Genomic DNA, 25,897 nt, shown 5'->3' with positions numbered 1-25,897 from the left:
TAAGAAAATTAACACTAAACAATATTATTAAGTTCTTATGACTGTGGTGCTTATGATTTGACTAATGTTAAAAATGTGGCTTGCTTTTGGTGGCATTGACAGAATTCTCATGGTGGGGGCAAAATCTCCAATTACCATAATTTGATTCAGCACCCCTTGATTTTTAACCTTTTCCTTTTGGGGCTTTTTTCAGCAGTCAATTGTGCTTTCATTTGATTATGTCTTCTTTGTCAGTAATTTTATATCATATGTACCAAAGTGTGTGCTTCATTTTGTAGTCCATATACTATATAGAAAGACTGGAACTAAGAACCCTAAATTACCCTTCATCTTTCTCACTTCAACTTCAAAGTTTCATACACCTTTTGGGCTTTTTAGCAATGTAGAAGAAAGTTGTCATTTCAGTAAAGTTTCATACCCAACCACTACCCATTTGCCCAAATGTCTCATTAGTACTCAATACTCAGTATCAGCTTTAGTCACTTTATAATTACTCACTGTATAGAATCTGGAAATTAGATTTGGTGGGTGCATCATGTATGTATTCCCAACTAATTGGGTTGCTTAGGACAAAAGAAATTAAGTGGGACTTCCCCTTAAATTCTTATAAAAATATTTGTTTTTCCCATGTGATGCAATTACAATACACAATTGTTGGTGTAGTACACCTAACAAGTCACAAAATTGAAAGAGAGCATGAGTGGAAGAATTTTAAAAAGGAAAAATAAATAAATTGTAATACTAGAAGAGTAGAAGTTGTATTTCTAACCTAACCCATGTAAAATGGGATGGAAAACCTTATTAGTGTTAACAAATGATGGTATGCATCTCCGGTGGTTAATAGTATTTATTCATGCATCTGATGAGATCACGTGTTTGATTCCCACCCTCTCACAATATCGCTTATATTTATAAATTTAAAAAAAAACTATGAAATGATGAATGATGCATTGATACATGTTTTGTTATCAAAATTTGTCCAAAAAAACTAAATAAATCATGGGTTAGTGTAAGTACTTGAGTGTCACTAATTTTGCTGCAGATTAGTTTATAACTCAATTCTCATTAGCATCTAATTTTAAAGATTATAAACTCAAAATTAGTTGAACACTGATATCATATATAAACTCCAATGATTAAGGCATACGCAACGCACTGTTGTAGCCTGAAGAGAATGTATGCGTTAATTGAGGCACCAAAATTAGGGAAAGTGGTTTAAGAACTGTTGGGGAACCACAAATAAAGAAAGTCATAGACATAATAATGGTTTTCTGGGCAATAACAGAAAAACAAAAGCAAAAGAAGAAAAAAAAAGTTAGGTACTTTTGTTAAGCATCATATCAGTATTGTTCATGTATAGTAATGAGCAAGGGTTGACATTTCAAGAATAAAATCTACATTTTCAAAATCAAAGCCACAATTCTTAGACAATTGTATCAAATCATTATAACTTACACGTAACGAGTATATACAATATGATCATTTATACGTATACAACTGTTACATGTAAGTTTTTTTTTTTTTTTTACCCGTGATATGAACTCCGATTTCAAGAAATGGATCCAGAGACATATTTTAGGTGGGCCAAAGTCCAAGCCCAGCAAGGGGAACAGAGGAGGTATGTTTGGGCTAAAGTCCAAGCCCATTAAATAAGAACCAAATTTTGTATTAACAACCAATCCGAGGTTCAAACTAATCCACGTATGTCCTTTCAAAACCACACCTTTAGCCGTTTGGTTTCCCTCCTTTTCTTCTCTCATTTCCTACGTACTTCACATTCTCTGTTTCTTCCCCCATTGACGTACTCGTACACCGACCCACCGACCGTGGTCCACATTATTCGTTCACCTCCTGTGCACGTTAGCAAGCACCCTCTTTTCCCCTTCCTCTTCACCGTCCACTCATCCATGGCCGCTAACTCCGCAGCCGTGCAACCGGGTCGGGTTCGGATTCTGAAAGAAGCGTCCAAATCGGCGGGTCAAAATGTGGGTCCCGTGGTTTACTGGATGTTCAGAGACCAAAGGGTTAGAGACAATTGGGCCTTGATCCACGCCGTTGAGCAGGCCCACAAGGCCAATGTCCCCGTGGCTGTGGCGTTCAATCTGTTTGATCAGTTTCTTGGAGCCAAAGCCCGCCAGTTAGGGTTTATGCTGAGGGGTTTGCGACAATTGCATCGTGATCTTGAAGAAACGCATCAAATTCCATTTTTTCTCTTCCGGGTAAGTTAAAAGACCACATTTTTCAAATGCCCATTTGGTCTTTTTTGCATTTGTTATCTGTTTGTGTTTGGTTTCTGATAAAAAAAATTGGAATTGATTCTTACCCTGAAATAATGTGCTCTATTTGACTTTCTGGAATCTCATGACGGTCCATAACTCATATGTGGGGACTTGTTTGTTTGGTTTCTATTTTTACGTACAGGGAAATGCTGAGAACACTATACCCAATTTTGTGAGTGAATGTGGGGCTTCACTTTTAGTAACGGACTTCTCACCCTTACGGGAAGTTCGGAAATGTAAAGAGGAAATTTGCAAGAGGGTTAGTGATTTTGTGACAATACATGAAGTTGATGCACACAATGTGGTGCCCCTTTGGGCGGCATCAGAGAAGTTGGAGTATAGTGCTAGGACTATAAGGAGTAAGATAAACAAAAAGCTTCCAGAGTACCTAATCGAATTTCCTATGCTGCAGCCACCAGTTACAAAATGGGTGGGCACTAGTCGATTGATTGACTGGGATAGCCTCATTGACGAAGTTTTGAGGTTAGGTGTCATTTTACTTTGGTTGACAATTAGTTTGGATTATTGGGGATTCCATTTTTGATTCTGTACTTGTGTATAACTAGGAAAGGAGCAGAAGTTCCTGAAATCGATTGGTGTGAACCGGGAGAAAAGGCGGCAATGGAAGTTTTGATGGGTAGCAAAAATGGGTTCTTGACGAAAAGGTTGAAGGGTTATTCATCAGACCGGAATAACCCTTTGAAACCAAGAGGTCTCTCGGGTCTTTCTCCATATTTGCATTTTGGGCAAATATCTGCACAGAGGTGCGCCTTAGAGGCACGTAGCATCCGGAAACTCTGTCCTGAGGTTAGTGATATCAAATTCAGGTTCAACTATTCTTAATCAAGTTGAAGTTGGACTATTTGATTTGTTTTTGCTCTAGATTTTGCATTATATGTTGTGTGACTCTGCCATAGCACCAAGAACCTAGTACAGTTTGCTATCATATATCATTAATTCGTCTCTTGCTTTATGCTAAGTTATTGTGTGTGATATATTGCTTAACTCCTATTTCTACATGGTATCTAAGGCAGTCGATGCATTTGTAGAGGAGTTGATTGTGCGCCGAGAACTTGCCGATAACTTCTGCTTCTACCAGCCTCATTATGATTCATTACAAGGGGCGTGGGAATGGGCACGTAAGACTTTGATGGACCATGCTTTTGATCAGCGTGAACATATTTACACGTCAGTATCTTGGTTTTGATTTGTTGCTCTGCTATTTTTGTTTGTGAAGTGATGGTTATGAACTATCTGAACAAAATACTGAATTTGCAGTAAGGAGCAATTGGAGAAGGCACAAACAGCCGATCCTGTAAGTTGATTTTCTGGGCTCGTCTTTCATGTCTTGTTTGAATGAGATGTTGGGTGTATCCGAACATTGCCTAGGTTTTCCTACCTCCTCCTGTTCAACCTTTATATAATTATGATTACGCTTTGTGCTGATTATGTATTTGTTTGTGAACTCAGTTACATGTCTTTGGGTCCTCTTTTGTATCAATGTCTACTGACCTTCTATTTCTTGTGCTCTTGATTTTCAGCTCTGGAATGCCTCTCAATTGGAGATGGTTTATTATGGGAAGATGCATGGTTTTATGCGGCAAGTAACCTTTTGATGGATTATGTTCTCTTCATGGTTTAATGGTTTACTGTTCTGCTTAGGGGTTTTTTTATAAATGTTTTCTGATATTTGTAAACTTCGTGGATTCTCATTGAATTATTATGTCTTGATCTCTAAGAAAAACAAAATTATGGATTTATGTCGTCCCGTTTATGCAATGCTGCTATTTACTGAGCATGATGTTCATTGTGGTTGCTATGTTTGCTTACATTATTATCGCATGGTGTATTAGTGTTTCATTAAGTACTAATAGGCTTCTTTTTACTTTTTCATTCTTATTTCACTTGCCAATATCGTAATGTTGGTAATGTTTTCTGTCACAACAGAAAAAATTGTTGGTTTTACTTTTTTTAATTTGTGTGAAATTTTGATTCTATTATCCACCCAATGAGACTTTGAAAGTCATGTGCAGGATGTATTGGGCAAAAAAGATTCTTGAGTGGACAAGAGGACCTGAAGAAGCCCTTGAAATATCCATATACCTAAATAACAAGGTAAAAAGTTCAGTTCTCTAATGCTTTTCTGGAGGTGGTTACAAAATTTTCACCTAGATTCTTTGCCTCATAACTCTTGCAGTATGAAATAGATGGAAGGGATCCGAATGGGTATGTTGGTTGCATGTGGTCAGTATGTGGTGTTCACGACCAGGTCTGTGTCCATTTCTCTTTTTGCTTTGGGTGATGTGTTTTATGTCAGCTGTATTTCGTCTTAACTTTTCCATAATTGAATCTTTCCGTCGATAACTGGGTGCGATGCAAAGTTACAAATGTTAGGTTAGATGTGGTCCTAGATTCCATGAGCTTATGAATAGCAAAGAAATTAGAATGTTCATCTTTTCTTAAAGATTCTGTCATTTGATCCTTCGTTATGGCATTTCAGGGTTGGAAGGAACGGCCAATTTTTGGGAAAATACGTTACATGAACTATGCAGGCTGCAAAAGGAAATTTGATGTGGATGGATACATTTCCTATGTAAAGAGGCTTGGTGAAACCAAGAAGAGAAAAGCAGAAAGTCTACTTGGTAGAAAGGCAAAAGAACTCTGCACTTATTAGTGCTTTGGGTTATTGAAGTGAATGAAGTAATCTGCAGAATCGTCACGAAAGAAAGCATAGTTAGAACTTAGAAGACAATTTATAAAGAAAGATAGGTAATAGAGTTGCAGGCCTTCTCAGTAAAACCTATTTTCCAAGCTGTCACAGTTCCGCCCAAATTGCAGCCATTTGTTGCTCAATTATGTACTGGAATTCTTGTTTCTTTTCCCCCTTTTTGGCGAATGTATTTATCCATTTCGTGAAAACCGCCTTATTATAGAAAAAATATTGTAAGCTTTCATGCATTTGGCAGAAACAGTTAAAAAGTGTCTTGAGTTATAAATGTATTTTTTTAGTGCAGAATTGCTTATGAGCATATTTCAGCCGTACATGAGTCTGTTGAGTCCCAAAGGTAGTAGAAAGTCAATAATATTTCAGCCTAACATTACCAAATAGTTATCCCAATAGTATTAATAAAAAACAACAGATGCATGTCCCTTCTTCTCCAATTTGTGCAACAAAAGAATCCATTCAAGCTTAACAGTATGCATAAACATGCACTAATACAGAGACCAACAGACATAGGCTTTTGGGAGAGACTGATATGGTCACTTGTGGTTTCTTACAATCCAAGTTGATTTCTCTCTCTATCTCTCTCCCTCTCTAATCCTTCTCGCATTCAACATCGTCTTACATTCCAGCTTGTTTTCTACATCCTCTTTCTTCTCGGTTTGCCATCATTCTTGGGTTTTTTCTGGTTGGCTTTCTCACGCTGCCGGGGGCTACTTCCTTCTTCCTGCAAGCTATTCCCTGGTTGGGGTTGGCCTTCTCATGTTGCCTGGAGGGTACTTCCTCATTCCTGTCTTGGCCTCTTTCTGCAAAAGCAGAACCCAATCATATCACGGAAACTAGACCCAAAGGCTAATAAAAACACTTAATAAACATGTAAACCGTTCTCTTTATTCATGGGCATTAAATAAATAAAAAGATTTCATGTAAACACCATATCTATTTCACCTTCGCCATTCTCAACAGAGTGGGTTGTTCTTCTTGTTTTGGCTGCTCATGCAAAATAACTTGGATAGTTTTTTTGTTCTTTTTTGGATCCTTAGGGGACAATCTATTTTGGATCCTTGTCTGCAAACCAGATTAGATCATTCCACTTGGAAAAGTGTTTTACAAGGTTCTGAATTGTTGGGTAACTATATTGGGTGGCGAGTTGGAAAGGGAGATGTGGAGAGTCTTAGGAGTGTGGTTTAGGGTTTAGGGTTTAGGTGGTGCAACGAATTATTAAATATCCCATTGGGTTTGGGGCCTTTTTCAGCTAACTTAAATCTGCTTATAATCTTATCTTCAGTGATTTTGGAGAAGCTGGAAGCTGTTATGGAAGTGGAAAATCCTTCCTAAATTGGAAATCTATCTTTGGCTTGCGCTACAAGGTAAAGCGCTTTCTAATGAACAGAGATTGAGAAGGGAGTTAACCCTTGATCCTTCTTGCAATTTTTGCGGATGGCATTCTGAATCTATCCTCCATGTTCTCAGAGACGTCTGTCCAAGGTGTAGGGAGGTTTGCGCTTTGTTTTTGAATGTTCAAAGTAAGTTTTTCTTGCTGATTTTAAACCACGGCTGTAGAGGAATTTACCGTCTAAAGCCAAGTGGAGTGCATTTTGACTGGTGCACCCTGTTTGTGTTCATTTGTTCTAATGATCAGGGAGATTTGCCCAACCATCCTAGGCAAAGTATTATGTCTGCTGTTAGAATGGACAAAGTGCCAATCCTCATTGCAGCAAGAAAAGTTGTTGGGCTTCAGTTTTTTGAATTTCTAATGGTCATATTAATACTGGATTCAGCATGTCAATATAATACAGATTCACATAACCAACGGGGCCTAAGCTCCATCTAGAATGTCTAACGCGCCACTACCAAAATCAATAGGTGGGGTCTTTACATTTAAAAAAAAAGAAAAAAAAAAGGAAAAGAATATGGATACAATGAGATGATGCATGCATCTATGGTTACAGATTGGATTGGCGACAACCAATGTCATTTCCAGCCTTTCCCATGGCCGCCTCCACATTCAAATCTGGAGATCATCCAATGAGAGCTCGTTTGCCGTCATCATTTTTAGTTTCTGCAAATTAAAACAGCCAACAGCATTTTAAAATTACTGCTAGTTGGAGCGGATGGTAGGAGAACTAGTCTGACGATATTAGGTCTACTCAAGCTTTGAAGATCAAAACTAAAGTTCATTACCGTAATAAAAGGTGCAGGATCGTCAAGACATGAGGAGCCTAGAACAACTTCCCTCCTCAGCTTAGTTGTGAGCTTGTGGCAAACCCTAAGCTGAAAACGAAACACGATTTCTCAGCTCAATAAGCGAGAAAAAACAATTATCATAACTTCATTTAAGGACAAGTGGAACACTTCCGTACCTCTGATCTAGTGGCTCCACCTACTATAACTACAAATATGCGTTGTCCCATCTTCTTGAAATCACTAGAAGCATGCCTTAATACTGAATCACTACAGGCAGCAGGAGAAAAATAAAATTAGAGTCATGAGAAAAATAAATAAATAATCATTGGAAGGACACACAACTACCATATATGGTAGGTTTCAAAATGCATAATCCCATAAGTAGCCCTGATTATTTAGGGTTTCTTGATCATGAAGGGAATAACAACTCAGCTGCACACACAGAGAGTGACAAAATACCTTGAATACCCATCATCGGAATTCTTCGGCCGTGCCCATGTTGGTGCCCGTCTTGATCTCATTGAATGAGCAACTGGAGGTTGATGTATTGCTGCACCATGTGATGTCCCGTGAAAAGTTGGACTTGGGTCATTTAAACATGGATAATCCTCCTTAGACAGTTCACCTTTGCTAAGGTTTTCTACAAGTTCCTGAAAGAAGAGAAAATTTTGGATACAAAATCCGTAACTTTGCAGCTTTAACCATTGGAACGAAGTTGCATGGTAGACTCACGACATGGTGATGATTATAAGATGGAGCCCTTAATTACGTGTGATATTTCTCCAAGTGAGTTTCAACAGCAAACAAATGCTACATTTTATTTTATTTTATTTTTTTTGTTAAGCTCACGAATTTCACATGAAAGATCCATTTGAATACGAGAAAACATTATAAAGAAAGATCGATAAAATGAAGCACAGGCCAAATAGAAGTGGCAATTCCAAGATTCCAAGTCTCTTCTCTATTCTAACAATAACACTACTACTAGCAAACAATACCCTGCCCACCCCAACATTAAAGGACTCACTATTTGCTAGCACAGTAAACCCTCAAGGAGACAAAAGCTTCTATTTAGGACGATTGAACCATTAGATGCCTTCTCATAAAGGTTTTATAAATGCAAACCTCAATCACCTTAACATGAGCAATTATAAATATGTATCAGTACTAATATTTTGTTTTTCATTTGAATTCAAAAGCTTCAACAACATGGCCATCGTATTAACAGACAAGCTACCCATTTATACTTGGTTTGATTGTCCCAAAAACAGGAACCAATACATTTTAGAGGTAGATTGGAAGCATTACCATAAACCGACATAGTTTTATACAGGTGTTCCAATCATATGACATGCCAGACCATTCATTCCATATATGCTCAGAAGGGTACAAACCAAACCAACTGAAAGGTACCTCTATGATGGGATAAAAACGCGAAAGCTGCCATGTTTCTCCTTCACTTGGACGTTCTTTCCTACCTCCACGTTTCTTCTGATAATTGAATAGCCTCTTGTTAGATATCGATGAACAGATTGAAAGAACTAAAGAAAAATTATAATGTATACATTCACCTTATGCATATCAAACTTCAGAGAAAAAGTGGCTATTGAGCTTTTTTTGGTATCTGATGATCCCCCAAGCAATCTCATATTATTCACAGCATTCATATCATCGGGTGGTAATTTTGCTAACTGAAAACAAAGAAATTTATCACAAATGAACACTTGTCTAAGGCTATACACTGATTGACCTTGGGTGGTACCAACCTTCATCAAATTGTGACCCTTCTCACCCTCAAATTTCTCAGGATAAATGGCTGCAAGAATCATCAACAACCGCAACTTATTTTCACCAGTCGTATCCTGCATAAAAATGGTATATGTTTTTTACAAAATATGATGACAAGGAATCTGGTGCGTCCATATATATACTTCTATAGTTTCTTACATCTTTTGTATTCAAAAATTTGATCACATCTTTCATTCCTGCATCTCCAAAAACAAGATCCTGCTCCAGCTGTCCAAGTTCTCGAAGCCCAAGCTCCCGGATAATTCTGTTAACTTTCCCTGCAATCTGGAATAAACAATTTTTGCCTAAAGCCATGGCTATCATACTTAAAGTCAACAGCTTGAAATTTCTTTTGGTCATTCAATATGCTGTCACTTCTAATGTAAATCTTACCCCATCCAGTTATACTTTTATTTAGTATTTTCTGTGAAACAGAAATTTGAGCTGTGTTGCTTCTCTTGGTTAGGTAAAAATGAAACCTCAAATTATCTTTTCCAATAGGAAATTGGCAAGTTCAAGGAGGAAAAAGAAAACAAATTTGGACAAAGCTTGCAAATAAGCTATTGGCAAAAGGATAATTGGTTGGATGAATATATCTCAATCCATATAATTCATTCCTTTAAAGGCTGAGAAACATATTCTTTTTAAGAACCTTATTAGATAATAGAAATTACAAATGAACAACAAATAAGACTCCACTGTCATAAGTTGTTTTCGTATATACTTAAGCAACTTAAATCCTTAAATCAATTTTTAACTTGTTGGAATTTTATAAATCAAACTGATACTTTAAATTAGATACTCTATCAAAGAACTAACCTCAACATGAAGGGATAGCTTGTCAATTTGTTCACTGTATTGCGGCAATGCTTGAACCATCTTTTGCAAGTCCCTCGTAGATAGTTCCCGAGCATCTCTATATAAAGGTGAATGTTTAGGTGAGAAACAGAACATGACAAAAATTGACATACCAAATAGACTTGCATAAGCTTCCAAACATTAAACAGAAATTTACACGTATGATACAATCGATAGAAAAAAAAGGGCATGAAAATAATTAAAGATCAAATTATTTTATTTATACACAAATTTGGGTTAAATTTAAATACCAATAATAAAAATCCTAAAAGAGCATATCACATATCCTTTTTTAGGAAGGGGAGCAGTCACATTATGGAAATATCTTACAAGGTGGAGTCATTCCAGATGTCAGCAAAACCCAAATAGACATTTGCATTGCCCTCAACCCTAGGCGCAACTCAAATGATAAAAGGGTATTTTATGTACTATTACATGCCAACCAATTTTCATTTAGATGTAGATTCTGGCCAAAATGGTGTCTTATAGCTATCTCCATATTGAAGGAAAGTTAGGAAATAAATAAATAATTAATTCAAATTCATTTAAAAAAATGAAACAAGTACGTTGCTTATGACAGTTTTTAAGAGTAAATACACACGAACCTTGCACCATGGTGGATTTGTGCAGCCTTATTCTTTGTTATGAAATTAGTCATTTTCTCATGCAACCTTTCACTAGCCTGACAAGGGTAGTTTGTGATTAAAAATAAAAAAGCTAAGGAAAATCCCAGAAGATAAGTATAGGCACAGGACATACATCTGCTATATGTGCATGGCGAAGCTCAAGCCAGATTGGATCATGATCCTCTAAAAGAACCTCTTTTTTCTCAGGTGGACCACCAGTTTTACTTGGAACCTGTACATACAGTTCCTTGATAAAGCATCCATCACAAAATTTGAAAGCATATGTACATAAATGGATGTTTCAACTTACCTCATGCACATATTTATTTCCATCCATATTTAATAAGTCGTGACACATAGCATCATATGTCCATTCATGTATGATAGGTGCAATCTGAAAATTCAGATGAGAATATTCATTATAATAATAAAGACAAGGACCACTAAGCATGATATGTTTTTATAACCAACACATGCACCTAAAAACCTGATCTACAGATCTGTCAAGGATAAGCAACTCGCATGTTTCTGTCTCAGGGAAGTTCGGAATGGTTTTTTTATATTTCATGAGACAATCCCAGATCCCAGCAGCAAGCTTTGTAGGAATTAAATCACGAAATGTGGTCATCGTGGTGGCATCAAGTGACTTGGCAGCTCGATAGCGGACAAATGGAAATTCCTAGGAAATTAGAGGCAAATAGGTGCTTCAGAAAAATAAATAAATAAATTACTAAAATCTTGAATCAAAATACATTCAATTACAACATGTACCCTTAACGAAGCAAAAACTGTGGCAACACGAGCGGCCATCACATTCAAACATGCAACTCCTTTGCGTGAATCCTCCTCATCCCCATAAAGTTCCTCTAAAGCCCTCTCATTGTTGGTGACAAAAGCCTGGGCAAAGACGATTACAGAATAGAAAATCAATGAACCCTTAGTTTTGAACAAAATCACTGTAAAAATCTATAAATGATTTCCCAACTTAAGATGTTTTGAAACTTAAATTTTTGTGAATTTTTTTTTAAAATTTCTTTTAAAAAGGGATATCTTAATTATATAAATAAGGACTACAAATCATGAGACTGCACATACCTGGCTGTCTATAGCAAAATATTCCAAATTCATCTGCATATTTATCCAAAATTAGAATCTGCTGATAAACGTTTAAGCAGTAACAAAGAAAGAAGCAACTGGCTGATACACAAAGTTTGGCAAAATCACTAATCTAAGAACAAAAAATTTCCATGAAAAAGAAATGCAACCTCTCTCAATGCAGCTATGCGAGTTAAAACAGTTGCATCCTTCTTGATGTGACCAACCAATTCTTTTGAAATAGGGGAGCTGAAGAAAACAAATGCCCTACACATAGAAAAAATACATGGGGAGAAACCATTAAAAGATTCAGACTTCCATACGATAAAATCACACAAACAACTAGAACAAGAAAAATAACTGATATTCCTGCACATACTTCCTGTATAATGGTGCTCTTCCAGACATGTCGGACAAGAACATGATCACACTGCAAATTAGCACCACAGAGAGAGAGTTAGAAAGGTTTCCATCCATATGTCTGATGTTGAAAACGCAACAGGAAAGAGGAAATGATTCCAATAATGAATTTTGACGTTACCATAACTGAGAACATTTTCTTATTTCACATCTATTCCCAAAATAATTTTTTAAAGAGAAAACATGAACATTGCTTATGATTCCAGAAACGGAGGTGAGAAAGAACAAGGAAACGTTTTTGGGTCAAAAACATATCTAACAGAAATTCAACCAGAAACAGGCGGTTTAAGAACAGAGACTAACACAATAACTGCCATTCCAACCAAATTCAATAATGTAGTAAATAATTCAATCAAATTATGAGGTCTCAATTTGTGATTGTTAAGTTCTGTTATTGTACCACTACTCCCAAAAGATTAAGTTGTTCAGATATGCACCAATAAGTGCTTTATATTCTAACCTCGCTTCAAGTGTGAGCCTCTCTCCACCCTTAGAGAATCCAACACATGAAATAACATAAACTGCGAGGTTAAGTTGTAGGGATTTGAATACAGGATCTCTCACTCCACTATCATGATAAGTTCTGTTAGTTACCAATATTCCTAAAAGCTTAAGTTATTTGGATGATGACTAAAAATGGTTTTAGATTCTGGAAAGATTCATTAAGGAACCATAGTACCAAAATGCTATAAGAATAATACATTCAACACATAGATTGACTCGTTTACATAACAGCATACTTAATAACAAAATGTGCTCTCACTTTCTCTCTCACGTTTGGGCTCAAAACAGAATTGGTATAATGCATAATGAGGTTCTGTAATACAGATTCACAAAGCAGTCCACCTATGTATGACATTAGATTAGAAGGGTAGCTCTTAGTTCTTCTTACATCAATGGGGAAAGGAAAGGGCATTAGTCCCAAGTCCTTCCCCTCCCCCTCTCCGCCCCCTCATTACCTAACTCTAATTTCACTTTTAAATATAATCTAAGGGAAAAGACAAAAAGAACTAGCATGAACAAGCAAAGCAGAGACTGAGTAAAACAGAGAAAAAGTCCAATTAACCCATAAAAGAGGTATCAATTTTCATATAGTTAAAAAATTGGTCGTGAAAATTAATCCCAACAAAGTTTAAAAAGTATTACATCTCTTTGGAAGGCTGGATGAAGAACCAATCTATCTAAGAAGTATCAATCATCATTTACTTAATACCATTAATAGTAAAAATGAACACGAAAAAAATTAAATCAGTAGTACTTTTCTTTGGTAGGCTGGAAGAAGTATATGGCATCCATGGAGGGCAATGGCTGTCTTCGCCTATATATGTCTTCAACCACTGCAAGAAAATATGAATTCCGTTAACTAGTAGAAATAAAACCAACTACTGAAAATGTAATAAAAGGAATACCAATATAGAATCATAATTGATTGGCTTTAAAAAAAATTAAAACTTAAGGGGGAGAAGAAAACGGCAACCACTTATTAGCTTAAAATGTCAACGATGTTTTTTTCACAAATCTATAATCACATGAGATATAACTAGTCTATCAGTTTGCCTAACTGGACCACTGAATGCTTACCTCAGCCCATAAGACAGGACAACTGATTAAACAAACATAAGGCAATGCCAGAACAGCAACAGCACAAACATAAGAAAAACCATGCAGCATGCTGTTCTAAGGTTAGGTAAATTGTGATTGACCAAAAAAAAAACAGGAGGATAATAACATTGTAGCATCTCTTCGTGCAACTGGTAACAACATTGGGCAGAAAGCTAATACCAAAACAACACCCAAAAGAGCAAAAAACCTTCTCAAGAAAGGTCCTTTTGATTCTTACATGAAACGCCTTCGTCTGTAATATCAGCCATTTTGCACGCGTAAGACATTATCTTAACAGTAAGTTTGTCCATAATAAGTACCTGCAGATATATAGATTCAAGGACGACATGAAACATGCAGGTAACCAAAGAAGAAAATTATCACATTGAAAATCATCAACCAGTTTATGAGAGAGAGAGAGGAGGAGGAGGAGGATATTAGCCAGTGTGAGAAAATTCAATGTGTGGCAGCTTATTGCAGAGCAAATGGGTTAACAAAATAAAAAGAAATATGATAATTCATTACCCTAAAGATGGTGTCACATTTCCCAACTGTTAAGAGTCCTTGAGTCCTTGATCAAATCATTCATTGACCAAATATATTCCAGAGTGCATAAAACTAAGAAACAACCTTAACAGTACACTTGGTGAATTTTATCAATCATGGACCCAAAAGAAAAACAAGCAGTATACACATAATAAGCACATCAACGACATGTATTTCCTGTTGACGTTCAAAAAAATTCCCGATACTTATTTTGATACAATTTTTTTTTAATTTTTAAAAGTTACAAATACGATACTAAACTTACAGAAATTTTAAAAAATTATCAAAGATATTACTTGAAACCATGTCCATGCAATACATGAAAACACTTTTCAATTATTTGCACATCAATTTATAAATCAAAAGACAGATGCATGATATACATAATAGATATGCATGTATACGAATCCATGTAGAGAGAGAAAAGGGGGCATGAATCCTCCAAAATAATCACAAGCAGTGCATATATCTACCACGAATGACATCGTAATATAAGCTGCATTTACCTTCCAGGTTGCTTTTGAGTCCCCCGTTTTGCAGGACCGAAGCATTTCAATCAATAATCCTAAACATAAAATTTGGGACAAATAACCAGAAAAGATCAATTACCAGGCGATCTGTCAGAAAATGGCCACACAACAAACTAATTTTAACATATTTATATCTGACAACATTTATAATAACAAAACTACAATGTCGTCGGCATCAATCATAGAGAATTAGTTGTCAACAACCATGAATAACAGGTAATGATGATCCATATTTTAGAACAAGCTGGTCAACACCCCTATAAAAGAATTCTAAACTTTATCACAAGATTTTCAACCTATACAATCTGCCCTAGCTGGTGCAAATTGCACCACAACGGATAATTGGTCCTCCCACATTGTACACAGCATGAGCTAGTTATCTCACCTTATAGTTCATCCATTACCAATTGTAGATGCAGTCACAGATTACTAACTCCATAAATTCATTGAACTTTTAATTTCTGAACGTCTACCGCCATTTTACTAAATCACTTAAATCATTCAGTAACCAATAAACTCTAAACTAATTAGAACACAAATTCGTTTACCTACAGCTCGAATAAGATGGCCATTAATTATTTAAATTCATAATCAAAGAAACTGAAGTGAAATGAAAGGACAACGAGTAAGGGGGAGAGGGAGGGAACTCACGGTCACGGCTGATTTGCTTGAAATTCTTGTAGTCGCCGCCATAGGACGACGAATCGGAGTCGGAGAACGACATAGTCCTAGCTTTTTCTCCTTTCTCTTCTTCTTCCTTTCCAGACCGATCGATTCGCGAGCAGGAAGACTCGGGGAGGGAGAGAGAGAGAGAGATCGCGCAGTGGTGGAGGTCGCACAGAGAGAGAGAGAGAGAGAGAGAGAGAGAAAATGGAATTTCCCTTTTTTTTTTTTTCTTTTTCTAGTTTTCTTTCTTCAAGTGGAAGTTAATTACGAAAATGGATGATTTTAATTCCGAAGGTGATGGGGTGGTGACGTGTTGACTTTGAGGGAATGTTGAACCGGCAAATACAATTCGTGTTTGGCAGAAAGAAAGAGGAGAGAGAAAGAGAAAGAGAAAAGAGAGAGGGAGACAGAGAAATTGAGAAAAAGAAAAGACTTGATCCCTTCTTCTTCTCATTTGTTATATTTATTTTCTTGTAGTTGTTGTAGAGATTTTTCAGAGGAAAATTTGGAAATTTCTATGCCTGCTGCTGTTGTTGTTGTGGCTTTGACGAATATTTCACTTTTTCTTTTTCTTTTCTGGCATTTCTGGTTTTTACGTGCATTTTTGTATTTCAAAAAAATAAATAAAAAGAAAGAAATGACGTTCGGTTGAATCTACAATGACCCTTGTAAAATTGTAAATAAATTGATTTCTGGTATTTACCAAGTTAGCAGTTACCATCCAAAAAAATGCTTTTCAGGCCTGTCATCTTCTTGTGGTTTATTCCAATAAATAAAGAAACTTAGATGTGAATCGTTTTGGGTGAAGCTTCTTGTCAATCTTTCTTTGGTGCAAACTCTCGTTTAATAAGAAAATATTTCAATTAAATATGATTAATCTATATCACAATATAATATAGTGAACTTGTTAGTATGAAATTGTGTTGGTATTTTCTAGAACTTAGTATTAGTTTGGAAGTGTCATTTAGCTGTAAGGTTGAAGCAAAATTGATGTCTCTGATTTTCAGAAACTGCAGGATTGAAACAGTTTAGCAATTCTCGAATTTCAGAATTGTGACTTAACACGTATTAGACATTTGATATGAAGGGTAAGACATGTCATTTTTCATGCACTCATAATAGGAACGTTTTTTGGAATCTAATATAATTTTATTTCGGTGATCTTCATTGATTTTAATCAATTAGAATCCCTTTAGGAGTGCATATCATTTAGGCATATTTTGCAATATCTTTTTTTTACTTATTCTTTCTTTCTTTCATCCATGATTTGTTACTTATCTTTTAAGTAATTTACTTGCAAATCAAGTTTTAATCAGATCACATTATTAAAGGTGTTGAGATATCCTTGGTAGTTGACCTAAAAATATTAGGACTCCTTTAATGGTGGGATTATCATAAATTTTCTTTGTTGAGTTTTTATTTTCCTATTGATTGGACCACGCATTCCTTAACTTTAGAATATGATAAAAATCTTTGGTGATTGAATTTATTTGTGTGAAAATCAGTCTCATCTTTTTGAACGTGGTTTTATTTTTTGGTGGAGCAAAAAGCATATAAAAGAAGACCTTTGTCTTCTTCATCTTTCACAGCTTTTGAACATCAGTTTTGCATGCTTAAACTGCATTTTTATTTGACTCATACAGTTGAGGGTACAAAGACCGTGGTAACGGTTTTTCTTAGGTGAGTTTGAATCAATCATGACAAGTATCGGGTTCAACATAAGGAGAGTTAGAAGGTCATCTCATTACAAAAGTTGAGTTACGAAGAAATTAGTAAACATTATCTAGAATGTGTCTATGATAAGTGTGTGAGTGCTCCTTGTAATCATCGTTCTATAGTAAATTTGTTTTGGACTGAGGAGTCCCATGGATTTTCCCCAGAGGTGAGGTTTTACCACGTAAAATAACTCTATGTGTGTTCCTTTATTTTATGTTCTGCATGTTTCAGGATTGATAAGCCATGTCAATCATGCTATCGAAGTTTATTTTTATTTATTAATTATAATTTTTAATTGGCCTATTTCCCCCTCTAGGCACTATTAGTCATCTTACAGGTAATTTCATAACTTGATAATCAAACAGCTACAAAAGTTGTCGGATAATAAAAATTCACATATATCTATACTTTTTTTGACAATTAGCGGCATATATCTATACTCTTATTTAAGAGAATTCTCATTGTTTGTTACCTGAGACAAAAAAATACTATTCTTTCACCTTAATAGTTCACATATAATGAATGAATGAGATCCTAACTCTAGCGAAAATTGGTCACCCAACCTTTAGCGTCGTTTCATCTTTTTGAGGGGGAGGCCCCTCCCTATTCCTTCTCAACATTGTTTTGTTTCTCTTTCGAGGTTCATCTCGAAGCATATGAATACTGACACAATGTGACAATTGGATGACTAAGCTTTAGCCTAAAACACACAACTCTAGAATCCACCATGAGGGAACCTCTAGTTTTTTTGATAATATGGAATAACATAACATAACCCTAACCACGGGTTTAAAGTTGTTTAAATACCCTAGAAACCCTAGGAATAAACAAGGATTTAAAATAGGAAATATAACAAAGTTTCCAAAAACTCAAACACAAAAACTGGATTTTGGGCTACTAAACAATCTCGGATGCCCAAAAAAGCTAGTACATCATGGCAAAGCAATGGGTTCTACTCGCGTTGCCATTCTCTTCGAAAATCGACAGGTCATGGGCCTAAATCTGAGCTCAGGGCCCAAACTTGCAATTTTTCGGGTTTGCCCTTGCGTGCACGTCTCTCCAACTCCTATTCGATTGCTTTCGCCATATGTTCTACCCCCTGTTAGTATTGATTTTGTGATTGGCATTTCCTAGAGACAAATTAGACTAAGTATAGATGGTAAATTAGTTGTGATGGTGGCTGTCAAAATTCCAAGATATGCTCTGAAGGCTTATATGTCAACCAACGATCACAATCTGATTAACATTTTGATTAAGAAGACTTTTTATTTTAAGAAATAGTAATTTATTTTATAAATTGCTTTCCAGTTTTGAACATTAAAAGTCTTCTTTGATTAGAAATCAATTAGTCTGATTTTGAAAAATTAATATGTTGATTAGGAAGTAATTGATCTTGTTTCCAGTTTTGAAAACTATTATAAAAAGCAAGGCTTGGTTTTCATTCGTTTAACAACTTTCAACGATTAGAGTATTTCTTGAGTTTTCATATACACAAAAGAAAGTTATTGTACTTTATTTTTCAGAAGGATAAATCATCAAGAGTAAGATTATCTTGGTGATTTATCTTTGTATTCATATTGCATTCATTTGCATGTTCGGTGACTCATACGGTTGAGGACACCAAGACCGTTGTGGCGGTTTTTCTCCAGTGAGCTTGAATCAATCATGACCAGTATCAGATTCAACATAATGAAAGTTGGAAGAACTCCGGCAAGCTTGAAGCAATCGTGACCAGTATTGCGTTCAACATAAAGAGTGTCGAAAGATCATCCCGAGAGAAGTTGAGTTACGAAGAAGTTGGTACGTTGTCTAGAGTGTCTAGGACAAGTTTGTATACTTCTTGTAATCATCGTTCTAAGTGGATTTGCCTTGGACTATCAGGTCCCGTGGATTTTCTCCAAAGATGGGGTTTTACCACGTAAAATAACTTCTGTGTTTTTATCTGTTTTTACGTTCTGTACTGTAAAGGATTGATACATCGTATCAATCCTTTTGGCGTGTTTTTATATATTACTGTATTACTCTTGACTATTCAAAACGCAAACTTTACTCTTTTAGTGTTTTAAGTCATCCTATAGGTATTTTCACCCCCCATTTTGCTGGGCCCGAAGCTTCCTCTGTGTGTAGAGCTTATAACATGCTCGAGCTTTCTTGCTCATTTTTGGGGCTTCATGCCTTTATTTGTGTGTGCTCCCCTAAATCTTCACCATTCCAATCTTCTTAGTGTTGTCCTTGGCTATCCTCTGATTGGTCCTTGCCTTCCTTTAGGTGTATTGGTGATTTCGAATATGGTGGAGATTGAGCTTCTTGGGTTGATGTCGTTCATCACTTAGACCTTCTCTCTCCCCTCTCAATCTGGCTTCATCTCTTGGCTACAACAGCTAACTCGAAATGCAACTTCTCACGTACATTGTGAATTTTGTGTAAAGCTACGGCACCGCTACGGCTCGGGTGCTCGCACCGCCTCTTTCATGTCTCATGGTTCTGTTTTCCTTTCCTTGGGGCTGTTATGAGAGTAGGCTTATGGTGGTAGATATGTTGTGGTTTAGTTTTTCTGTTGTGCTTGATGTTGTTTTGCTTACTGGGTTGTTTTGTTGTTTATATGATGATATCATTATCTTGGATAGTTTGTTTGTTCATGTTTATCTGATATTGCAGATTGGTTAGTTTCTTTGTGTTTCCTTACTGAGTTGCTTTATTTGTTGTTTCTGTGCCTTTCCTGTTTTGGGTGAGGTCTTGGAATGAATGTCATCTTTCGACCAAAAAAAAAGGTCCTTAACCAATTCTTAACTTAAAATTCTTACCGAAGAAACTCCCATTGTATACAATCTCACTTTTTGTTTGGCCCACGTTTACTCTAATAATCCACTCATTTCACTTATACTTTTTTAACACGTGTTAAAAACAATTGGCCTTACTCATGTATTCTTTAGAAGTTAGATTTAGATCCCGTATTTACTTCGTTTAGTTCCCAAATGTTTTTTTTTAAACTTACCACGCTTATAAGCCAATCCCTAATCTATTTGTTTTCCACCAAAAAAAAAAAATTTAAAAAAAAAATTCTCTTAAAAAAAAAGGGATATGCATAACGGAAAGCTAAGAGAGCGACATCACAAAGGTACCATAAGCTCGGAGGTGCCAATAGTGGCAGCTCAGAGTGTCCCGCAGGCCCTTGTCTGATCTCCAGGCCATATATATGTATATATATACACAAGACCCCACAGTTCAGCCCCATAAACAACCACTTGGCCTTTCCCCAAGTTGACATCGCACCCCACCCCAAGAAGTTGGCATCGCACCCCACCCCAAGAAGTTGGCATCTGGGAGTTTTTAATGAACAACAGTCGTTCATGAGATTACATATGCTTTTTTTTTTTATCAACAATTGTCGTTCATGAGATTGCAAATACTTTTGTATCAACAATTGCCGTTCGTGAGATTGCAGAGACGTGAAACGGCACTCTCTGCTGGAGCCACTTCTGGCATTTACCAACGGCCTTAATGTTTCAAAATTTTCAGATAAAACCAATCTGAGAGTCAGAGGAACTGAGAAATGTTATGATGGGGTGATTCAGAGAAATCCAAATTCTTGTAGATCTCCAGCCTGTAAAGAGGTGGTGTTGTATGGTCTCAGAGGGACAACTGCACAGTGGGGCAAAGAAACACAAGAAATCATGTGTGCCTTTCCGCTCTATCTCAGCTTGGTGGAGATCAATCTTCCTGGAGAAATCATTAGCTGATAAATTTTAGTGGCATCGCGTCAAACCTTTAGAAATCTTGTTTTTTATTTCGTATATTTTAAATATCAGTTTTATTTCATTACGATTAGTAATAATTTTCATGAACAAAGCTTCCTTTGCAAAAATTACGGAATAGATGCATAATGACATTTTTGAAGTGTCAATAACAGTTGCGTAACATAAATAACTTAAATGAATGGTTATAGGGGTTTTGATAGAGGAGTCATTCTATGGTGATGGTGCAATATACGAGCTATAGATGTGGACCTTCATATTAATCACAGTATTTATTTGAATAATAATTTTACTTAAATTTAATAAAATGATCATACTGATTGATATAAAAGTCTATATAATAAGTCTATATATGTCACCCTCACCATATAATTTCGCTTTGATGGAGTGTCACGTGTCACGCTGAAGGACAAAGCCCAAACTTAGCCTTTTGGCCAACCAAACTCCAAGCCCAATACATTTTCTTTTTTTCCATTGACAATTTTATCTCCCCAATCACCCACACAAAGCAAAACAACAAGAAAGAAAGAAACATCAAAACATCTCTCTCACTTCTCAATAACATTGTATACCGTGAAAGTTTGACCCGTGTATTTTATACTAGGACAGTGAAAGAAAATCCAAAATGAAGTTGCAGGCATGCTTGAAGTTGATCCCAAGGAGTGACTAGATTTCCTTACATATGAATATGAATACACTATTTCCTTGTCAAAAATCTTTGGCTCAACTACGACTTGTGCTTTTCAGCTTCTGCCATAGGGCACTGTGCTTGCAATACTCAGGACAGCTTCCTTTCATTATTGCACAACATGATACGCTAAAATACACATACGCAAAATTGAACAGTTGATGTATTATGAATTTCACATGCATCAATATTCACTCGTCGACATGCATCAATATTCACTCGTCGGTCTGCCCGCGTGAGTGATTCGCTTCAGCATACATCTACTAAAATGTAGCACAACTCGGATTTAGAAGATCCAAAAATGATTCACAAGATAAGTATCTTTTATCTTGGTTAGCTTTTATATTTTGAGTAACTCTATGATTCTATCCACTTTTCATAAAATAGGACCGTTGGACGAAGACAGTTTTAGTGGTTGTTTTATAAATTAGTACAACAAAATTTTGGGAAAAAAAATTGCCACTTTCCAGTTTCCACTTTCATTTGATCCCAAAATGTAAAAATTAACATCCCATGCAAGCACCAAATTACACCACATGACATTAACAAGTAACACAACCATCATTACCACATAATCAGATCAAAACAGCAGCAAATTAAGTATAACAAACTAATCAAAATTAAAAAAAAAAAAGTTTGATTAATTAAACTATAATTAAGATGGAGACTGAACCAAATCCTTGTTGCTGCTGTTGTACCTGCAGAGCACCTTGCACTTGACCACACTCCCATACACATAGAACCCAGGCGCCACCATGATCCTAACCACAGACGGCACCAGCTTCCTGGCCTTGTCTACGCCCATGTCCTCCATGTAAACCGGGTCGAACCCAACCCCTTTATCGACCCGGTAGATGGGCAAGCTCGGGTGAATCGAGTTGCCCAAAAGGTGCACCAACCAGACACTCTTTGAAGCCCCAAAGAAAGCCTGCAACAATGGCTCAGGCCAAGCCCTGTTCCAGCCCAACATAGCCACAATCTCACTCATTTTCCTGTCGCAAAACCCACTAAACTCCTCGCTGAAATGCTTCGTCCCCTTGATCAAAACCTCATCCCAAGTCAAGCCCTTTAGCACATTAAACGACGTGTAGTTCGCCTCGCACCTCTCCATTGGGTTCAGGATTTGGCTGGACGAGTTCTTCTGAAACCCAGCTGACTCAAACTCGTCGAAGAAGGCTCTGTTCAGCAGAGCCTCCAGGTAAAAAAGCAAGCTTCTTGGGTTTTTCGAACCCGAGAGCTTCACGTCGTAAGGTTGAAGAAGACCGGAGATTTTCTCATACACTTTGCCGAAACCCATGTGCCGGAGCTGCATAGTAAGCGACCTGCTCAAACCCCTGATAGAATTCCGGGCCTCCGAGACCGAAACCAAGAAATTCTCCACCACCATTTTCTCGACGACGTCGTTTGAGCTGAATCCACCAAAACTACGCCGTCGATTGATTTGGGACTTGCCCAATTGGTACGGCGACGAGTTGTTGCTGCCGCTACATTCGTCAAGCCCAGATTTCAAATTGTGGCAGTAGATTTCGAGCTTGTCCAGCTTCTTCTCGAGCTCGGCCATGGAGTATTTGAGCCTCGAGGCTTCCAATTGAGCCTCGTCTCTCTTCCTCGTAGCGTGAACCAGCTTGTGCGAGAGCTCCGCCACCGCTATCTTCCACTGCTCCTCTCTCGCCGTCGTGTAGGCCGCCGTCGGCGTTCTCGGGCTCTTCCGAGTAAACGACGACAAAATCGACTTGAGAATGCCGTTTGGGCTCGGCATGTACGACGAGGCGTTTCTGTTGTGAATCCCATTGTTGTCCAGAGGAACGACGGAGATCTTCTCCCTGGCGTTTGGACGACACTTGTTGCAGGAAACCGACCCGTCGTCCGCTTCTTCCGCAGTGACTGAATCTGCAGAGTCGGAGCGCTTTGTGTTTTGGCGTCTGCCGTTTTTGTGATGAGCAGGAGGCGTTGGGTGGTGGTGCTTTGGAGTGGTAGTATTCACTCCTATGTCCGTACAATCCCCGTCTTCTTGCCCTTCTTTATCACATTCTTGAATCTGCAACCAACAAACAAAAATAAAACAAATCATTAATAAAATAACTAACTAATGGGTATCTTTACTTAGGCATGAAAGATGGAATTTTTCTTTTCTTTTCTATAATTTTCTCGAGAAACAAACGCATTAAAACTTACAGGGGTGAAATGGGTCGGTGGAGGAGGAGGAGGAGGAGGGGACTTGGAGGAAGGAGGAGCAGGAGGAGCCATGTTTGATTTTGGTGCGTTGTTTTGTTGTGGCATTGTTTGGGTTGGTTCAGCTGAGTGGATGTCGTGGCCATATATCTATATACGTGGGTTTTTTATTAAAAAAATTTTATATAATTTTTCTCATTATTATCTTCCTGAGTTTTGGTTTGTGCTTGCTTTGCTCGTGCTCTGTTTTTGCTTGCGCTCTGTGTTTCAGTCTGTTTTTGTTTTTTGTTTTTTTCATTTTCTTATGTTGAATTCTTGTCGTGTAGTAATCATGGTTATGGATCACCGTGGAGGCAAACTGGTTCCCACGCGCTGTCAAACGAAGCTTAAGCTAATTGCTTGCGTCCAAAAAGATAAGATAATAATTAGTTTGATTTGATGGGTGAGAGCTTATATAGATAGTGCAGGGTTACTTACATAGAGGAGCATAACAAACGACTTATTAGGCAGGTTATTGTCAAACACTAATAACTTGATTTTGACCCACTTGACCCACTTAACACGTTTAAAGTGAATTAGGTAAAAACTCAATATCTTTTAAGCTCTTTTAGGTTTCCATATCAGAAATAGGATACTCTCAACAACACACCCCATCATGTGTATCTTGAGCAATTTTTAGAGCATTTCTACTTATTTGTTATGAAAAAAAAGGCAATAGGAGGTAAGAGTTGTTACTATGTACATGAATAGTGCCTGTCATAGTCATTTTTTTGTTGGTTTTCCACCAATTTTCATGGCAACCTAAGAATAACCGCTATTCACATGAGATATGAGGAAATGAATTTGTATAGAGTTTTGATGTGGGAAGTGAAGAATATGGCTAGGTATTTATAAATAAATAAAATTATGAAATTTTTTGTTCTTTTTTTCTTTTTTTTTCCTTCAATTTTTTTGTTATGTAAATTGGTTGCTAACGTCACAATGACATCAACATTAAGTCAGCTTGGTGAAGCCCAGTTCTTGCCCTCGCGAGACTTGGGCGCTGGAAACCGAATTGGGGACCTAAGGGACCTCTTGCCTAAGCTGGAGCCTTCCGGTGGAACTGCTCTTATGGAATAATGGGGGATAATTGGGTTTGCCAAGTTAATAATATGGTTATGATCCGATGTTAGAATGTGAGTATCAAACTCAAAATCAGTTAACACTATATTGAGCGTTTCCATCTTAAATGTGCGATACTCACAACAATTCAATCAAATATGAACGGATAAATTACATTTCCACTCACTTGTATATCTCTGCATCTCACTCAAAAACTCACTTTTATGTATTGTATTTGAATTGCACGACCACAGTTTAATTAAAACCGGCTAAACAAGCGTCCTCTAATTTAACAAGTACAAGGAGTAAAAACGTAGTAGGAGGAGCTGAAAATTTTCATTAGTGTTCACTCACATTCACATTGAAGTACTACATATATATGCATTAATTTTTGTTGGTCCACCTGATAAGTTGTAGCAAATGTAATTTGAATGCTGCAATGCAATTAAGAGCTGGGTCGTTTGTGCATCAAAATCAGGGATAAAGTAAAAGTTCATTATTCCTTCTAGTTCTACCTCTTATTTATGTAACGTGGGATATTAATTCTAAGAGTATCTACAATCATACTCTTTATTTTTTAATTAAATTTTAATTAAAAACATATCAAAGTTATTTTAGAAGGTCTTTATAAAATTTGAACTCCAATCATGCTCTCTAGTTTAAGGAGTCATAAATGCTATAACTTCTTTTTAATTGGTCCATTTCTATATAAAAATAATATAAAAATAATAAACACTAATTAAAGGTTTGAATGAAATACTCATTAAATCAAGCAGTATTAAATTATAGGGAGCCACTAGAAGTCCTTTCTCTCTCCTCAGATTTAGGAGCTTCTAGAGGTCTCCTTATTTTATGAATTGGATAGGAAGTATAGTTAGAGTTATATTTTTCCAAATTCTTCCTAAAATTTGTATGAGGAAATGTTTTAGGGAGCCCATTATGGATGCTCTAAAGCCTTCTCTTACATATATGAATGCATGAGGCCATTAGTTGCATCGCGTATATTACCATATCTGGAAAAGGAAGCCATTAATTAGAGGGTTGTTGAATATCAATCTTTGACGGCATGTTTAACTTACATTAATTAGAGGGTTGTTACATATCAGTATTCTAATTCTTAATTTTCTTTGTGTTTATTTTAATTTT

The 25,897-nt window shown here is 36.7% G+C and overlaps 3 protein-coding genes across 4 annotated transcripts; 1 reads left to right on the top strand and 2 right to left on the bottom strand.

Moving 5' to 3' along the window:
* On the top strand, window positions 1,555-5,321 carry LOC18777121 (deoxyribodipyrimidine photo-lyase). 2 transcript variants are annotated; one of them, XM_020564818.1, is made up of 10 exons: window positions 1,556-2,219; window positions 2,422-2,538; window positions 2,692-2,762; window positions 2,846-3,086; window positions 3,310-3,467; window positions 3,558-3,594; window positions 3,821-3,879; window positions 4,313-4,394; window positions 4,477-4,548; window positions 4,780-5,321. In XM_020564818.1, the coding sequence occupies exons 1-10, from the start codon at window positions 1,704-1,706 to the stop codon at window positions 4,951-4,953; spliced, it is 1,527 nt and encodes a 508-aa protein (XP_020420407.1). In that variant the 5' UTR covers window positions 1,556-1,703; the 3' UTR covers window positions 4,954-5,321. The 2 variants fall into 2 exon arrangements, with proteins under 2 accessions (XP_007209950.2, XP_020420407.1); XM_007209888.2 differs by having other exon boundaries at window positions 1,555-2,219; window positions 2,422-2,762.
* LOC18776822 (SNARE-interacting protein KEULE) lies at window positions 6,743-15,854 on the bottom strand. The gene is made up of 21 exons (XM_007210238.2): window positions 15,305-15,854; window positions 14,630-14,688; window positions 13,816-13,897; window positions 13,234-13,312; window positions 11,935-11,985; window positions 11,726-11,822; window positions 11,556-11,588; window positions 11,232-11,357; window positions 10,948-11,139; window positions 10,771-10,854; window positions 10,594-10,692; window positions 10,440-10,516; window positions 9,796-9,892; window positions 9,136-9,261; window positions 8,955-9,050; window positions 8,760-8,879; window positions 8,602-8,679; window positions 7,648-7,838; window positions 7,365-7,455; window positions 7,186-7,275; window positions 6,743-7,063 (listed from the first exon to the last, which is right to left on the bottom strand). The coding sequence occupies exons 1-21, from the start codon at window positions 15,375-15,377 to the stop codon at window positions 7,010-7,012; spliced, it is 1,995 nt and encodes a 664-aa protein (XP_007210300.1). The 5' UTR covers window positions 15,378-15,854; the 3' UTR covers window positions 6,743-7,009.
* LOC18776265 (IRK-interacting protein) lies at window positions 21,935-24,218 on the bottom strand. The gene is made up of 2 exons (XM_007209937.2): window positions 23,654-24,218; window positions 21,935-23,516 (listed from the first exon to the last, which is right to left on the bottom strand). Exons 1-2 carry the CDS (start codon window positions 23,756-23,758, stop codon window positions 22,134-22,136), a joined length of 1,488 nt encoding a protein of 495 aa, XP_007209999.2. The 5' UTR covers window positions 23,759-24,218; the 3' UTR covers window positions 21,935-22,133.

This window comes from Prunus persica, chromosome G5 (genome assembly GCF_000346465.2).
Source record: "Prunus persica cultivar Lovell chromosome G5, Prunus_persica_NCBIv2, whole genome shotgun sequence".
NCBI lineage: Eukaryota > Viridiplantae > Streptophyta > Magnoliopsida > Rosales > Rosaceae > Prunus > Prunus persica.
The sequence above is the reverse complement of the archived record's forward strand: the minus strand, read 5'-3'. Positions and strand labels throughout refer to the sequence as shown.

Excerpts from the sequence above, each read along its gene's own strand:
- LOC18776822 (XM_007210238.2), bottom strand. The coding sequence starts at position 15,377 with ATGTCGTTCTCCGACTCCGATTCGTCGTCCTATGGCGGCGACTACAAG. Across the intron at positions 11,358-11,555 it reads ATTTTGCTATAGACAGCCAG|GCTTTTGTCACCAACAATGA; the intron begins GTATGTGCAGTC and ends GTCTTTGCCCAG. Across the intron at positions 9,893-10,439 it reads CAAATCCACCATGGTGCAAG|AGATGCTCGGGAACTATCTA; the intron begins GTTCGTGTGTAT and ends ACCTTTATATAG.
- LOC18777121 (XM_007209888.2), top strand. The coding sequence starts at position 1,704 with ATGTCCTTTCAAAACCACACCTTTAGCCGTTTGGTTTCCCTCCTTTTC. Across the intron at positions 2,763-2,845 it reads CTCATTGACGAAGTTTTGAG|GAAAGGAGCAGAAGTTCCTG; the intron begins GTTAGGTGTCAT and ends GTGTATAACTAG. Across the intron at positions 3,468-3,557 it reads CAGCGTGAACATATTTACAC|TAAGGAGCAATTGGAGAAGG; the intron begins GTCAGTATCTTG and ends CTGAATTTGCAG.
- LOC18776265 (XM_007209937.2), bottom strand. The coding sequence starts at position 23,758 with ATGCCACAACAAAACAACGCACCAAAATCAAACATGGCTCCTCCTGCT. Across the intron at positions 23,517-23,653 it reads CACCGACCCATTTCACCCCT|ATTCAAGAATGTGATAAAGA; the intron begins GTAAGTTTTAAT and ends TGTTGGTTGCAG.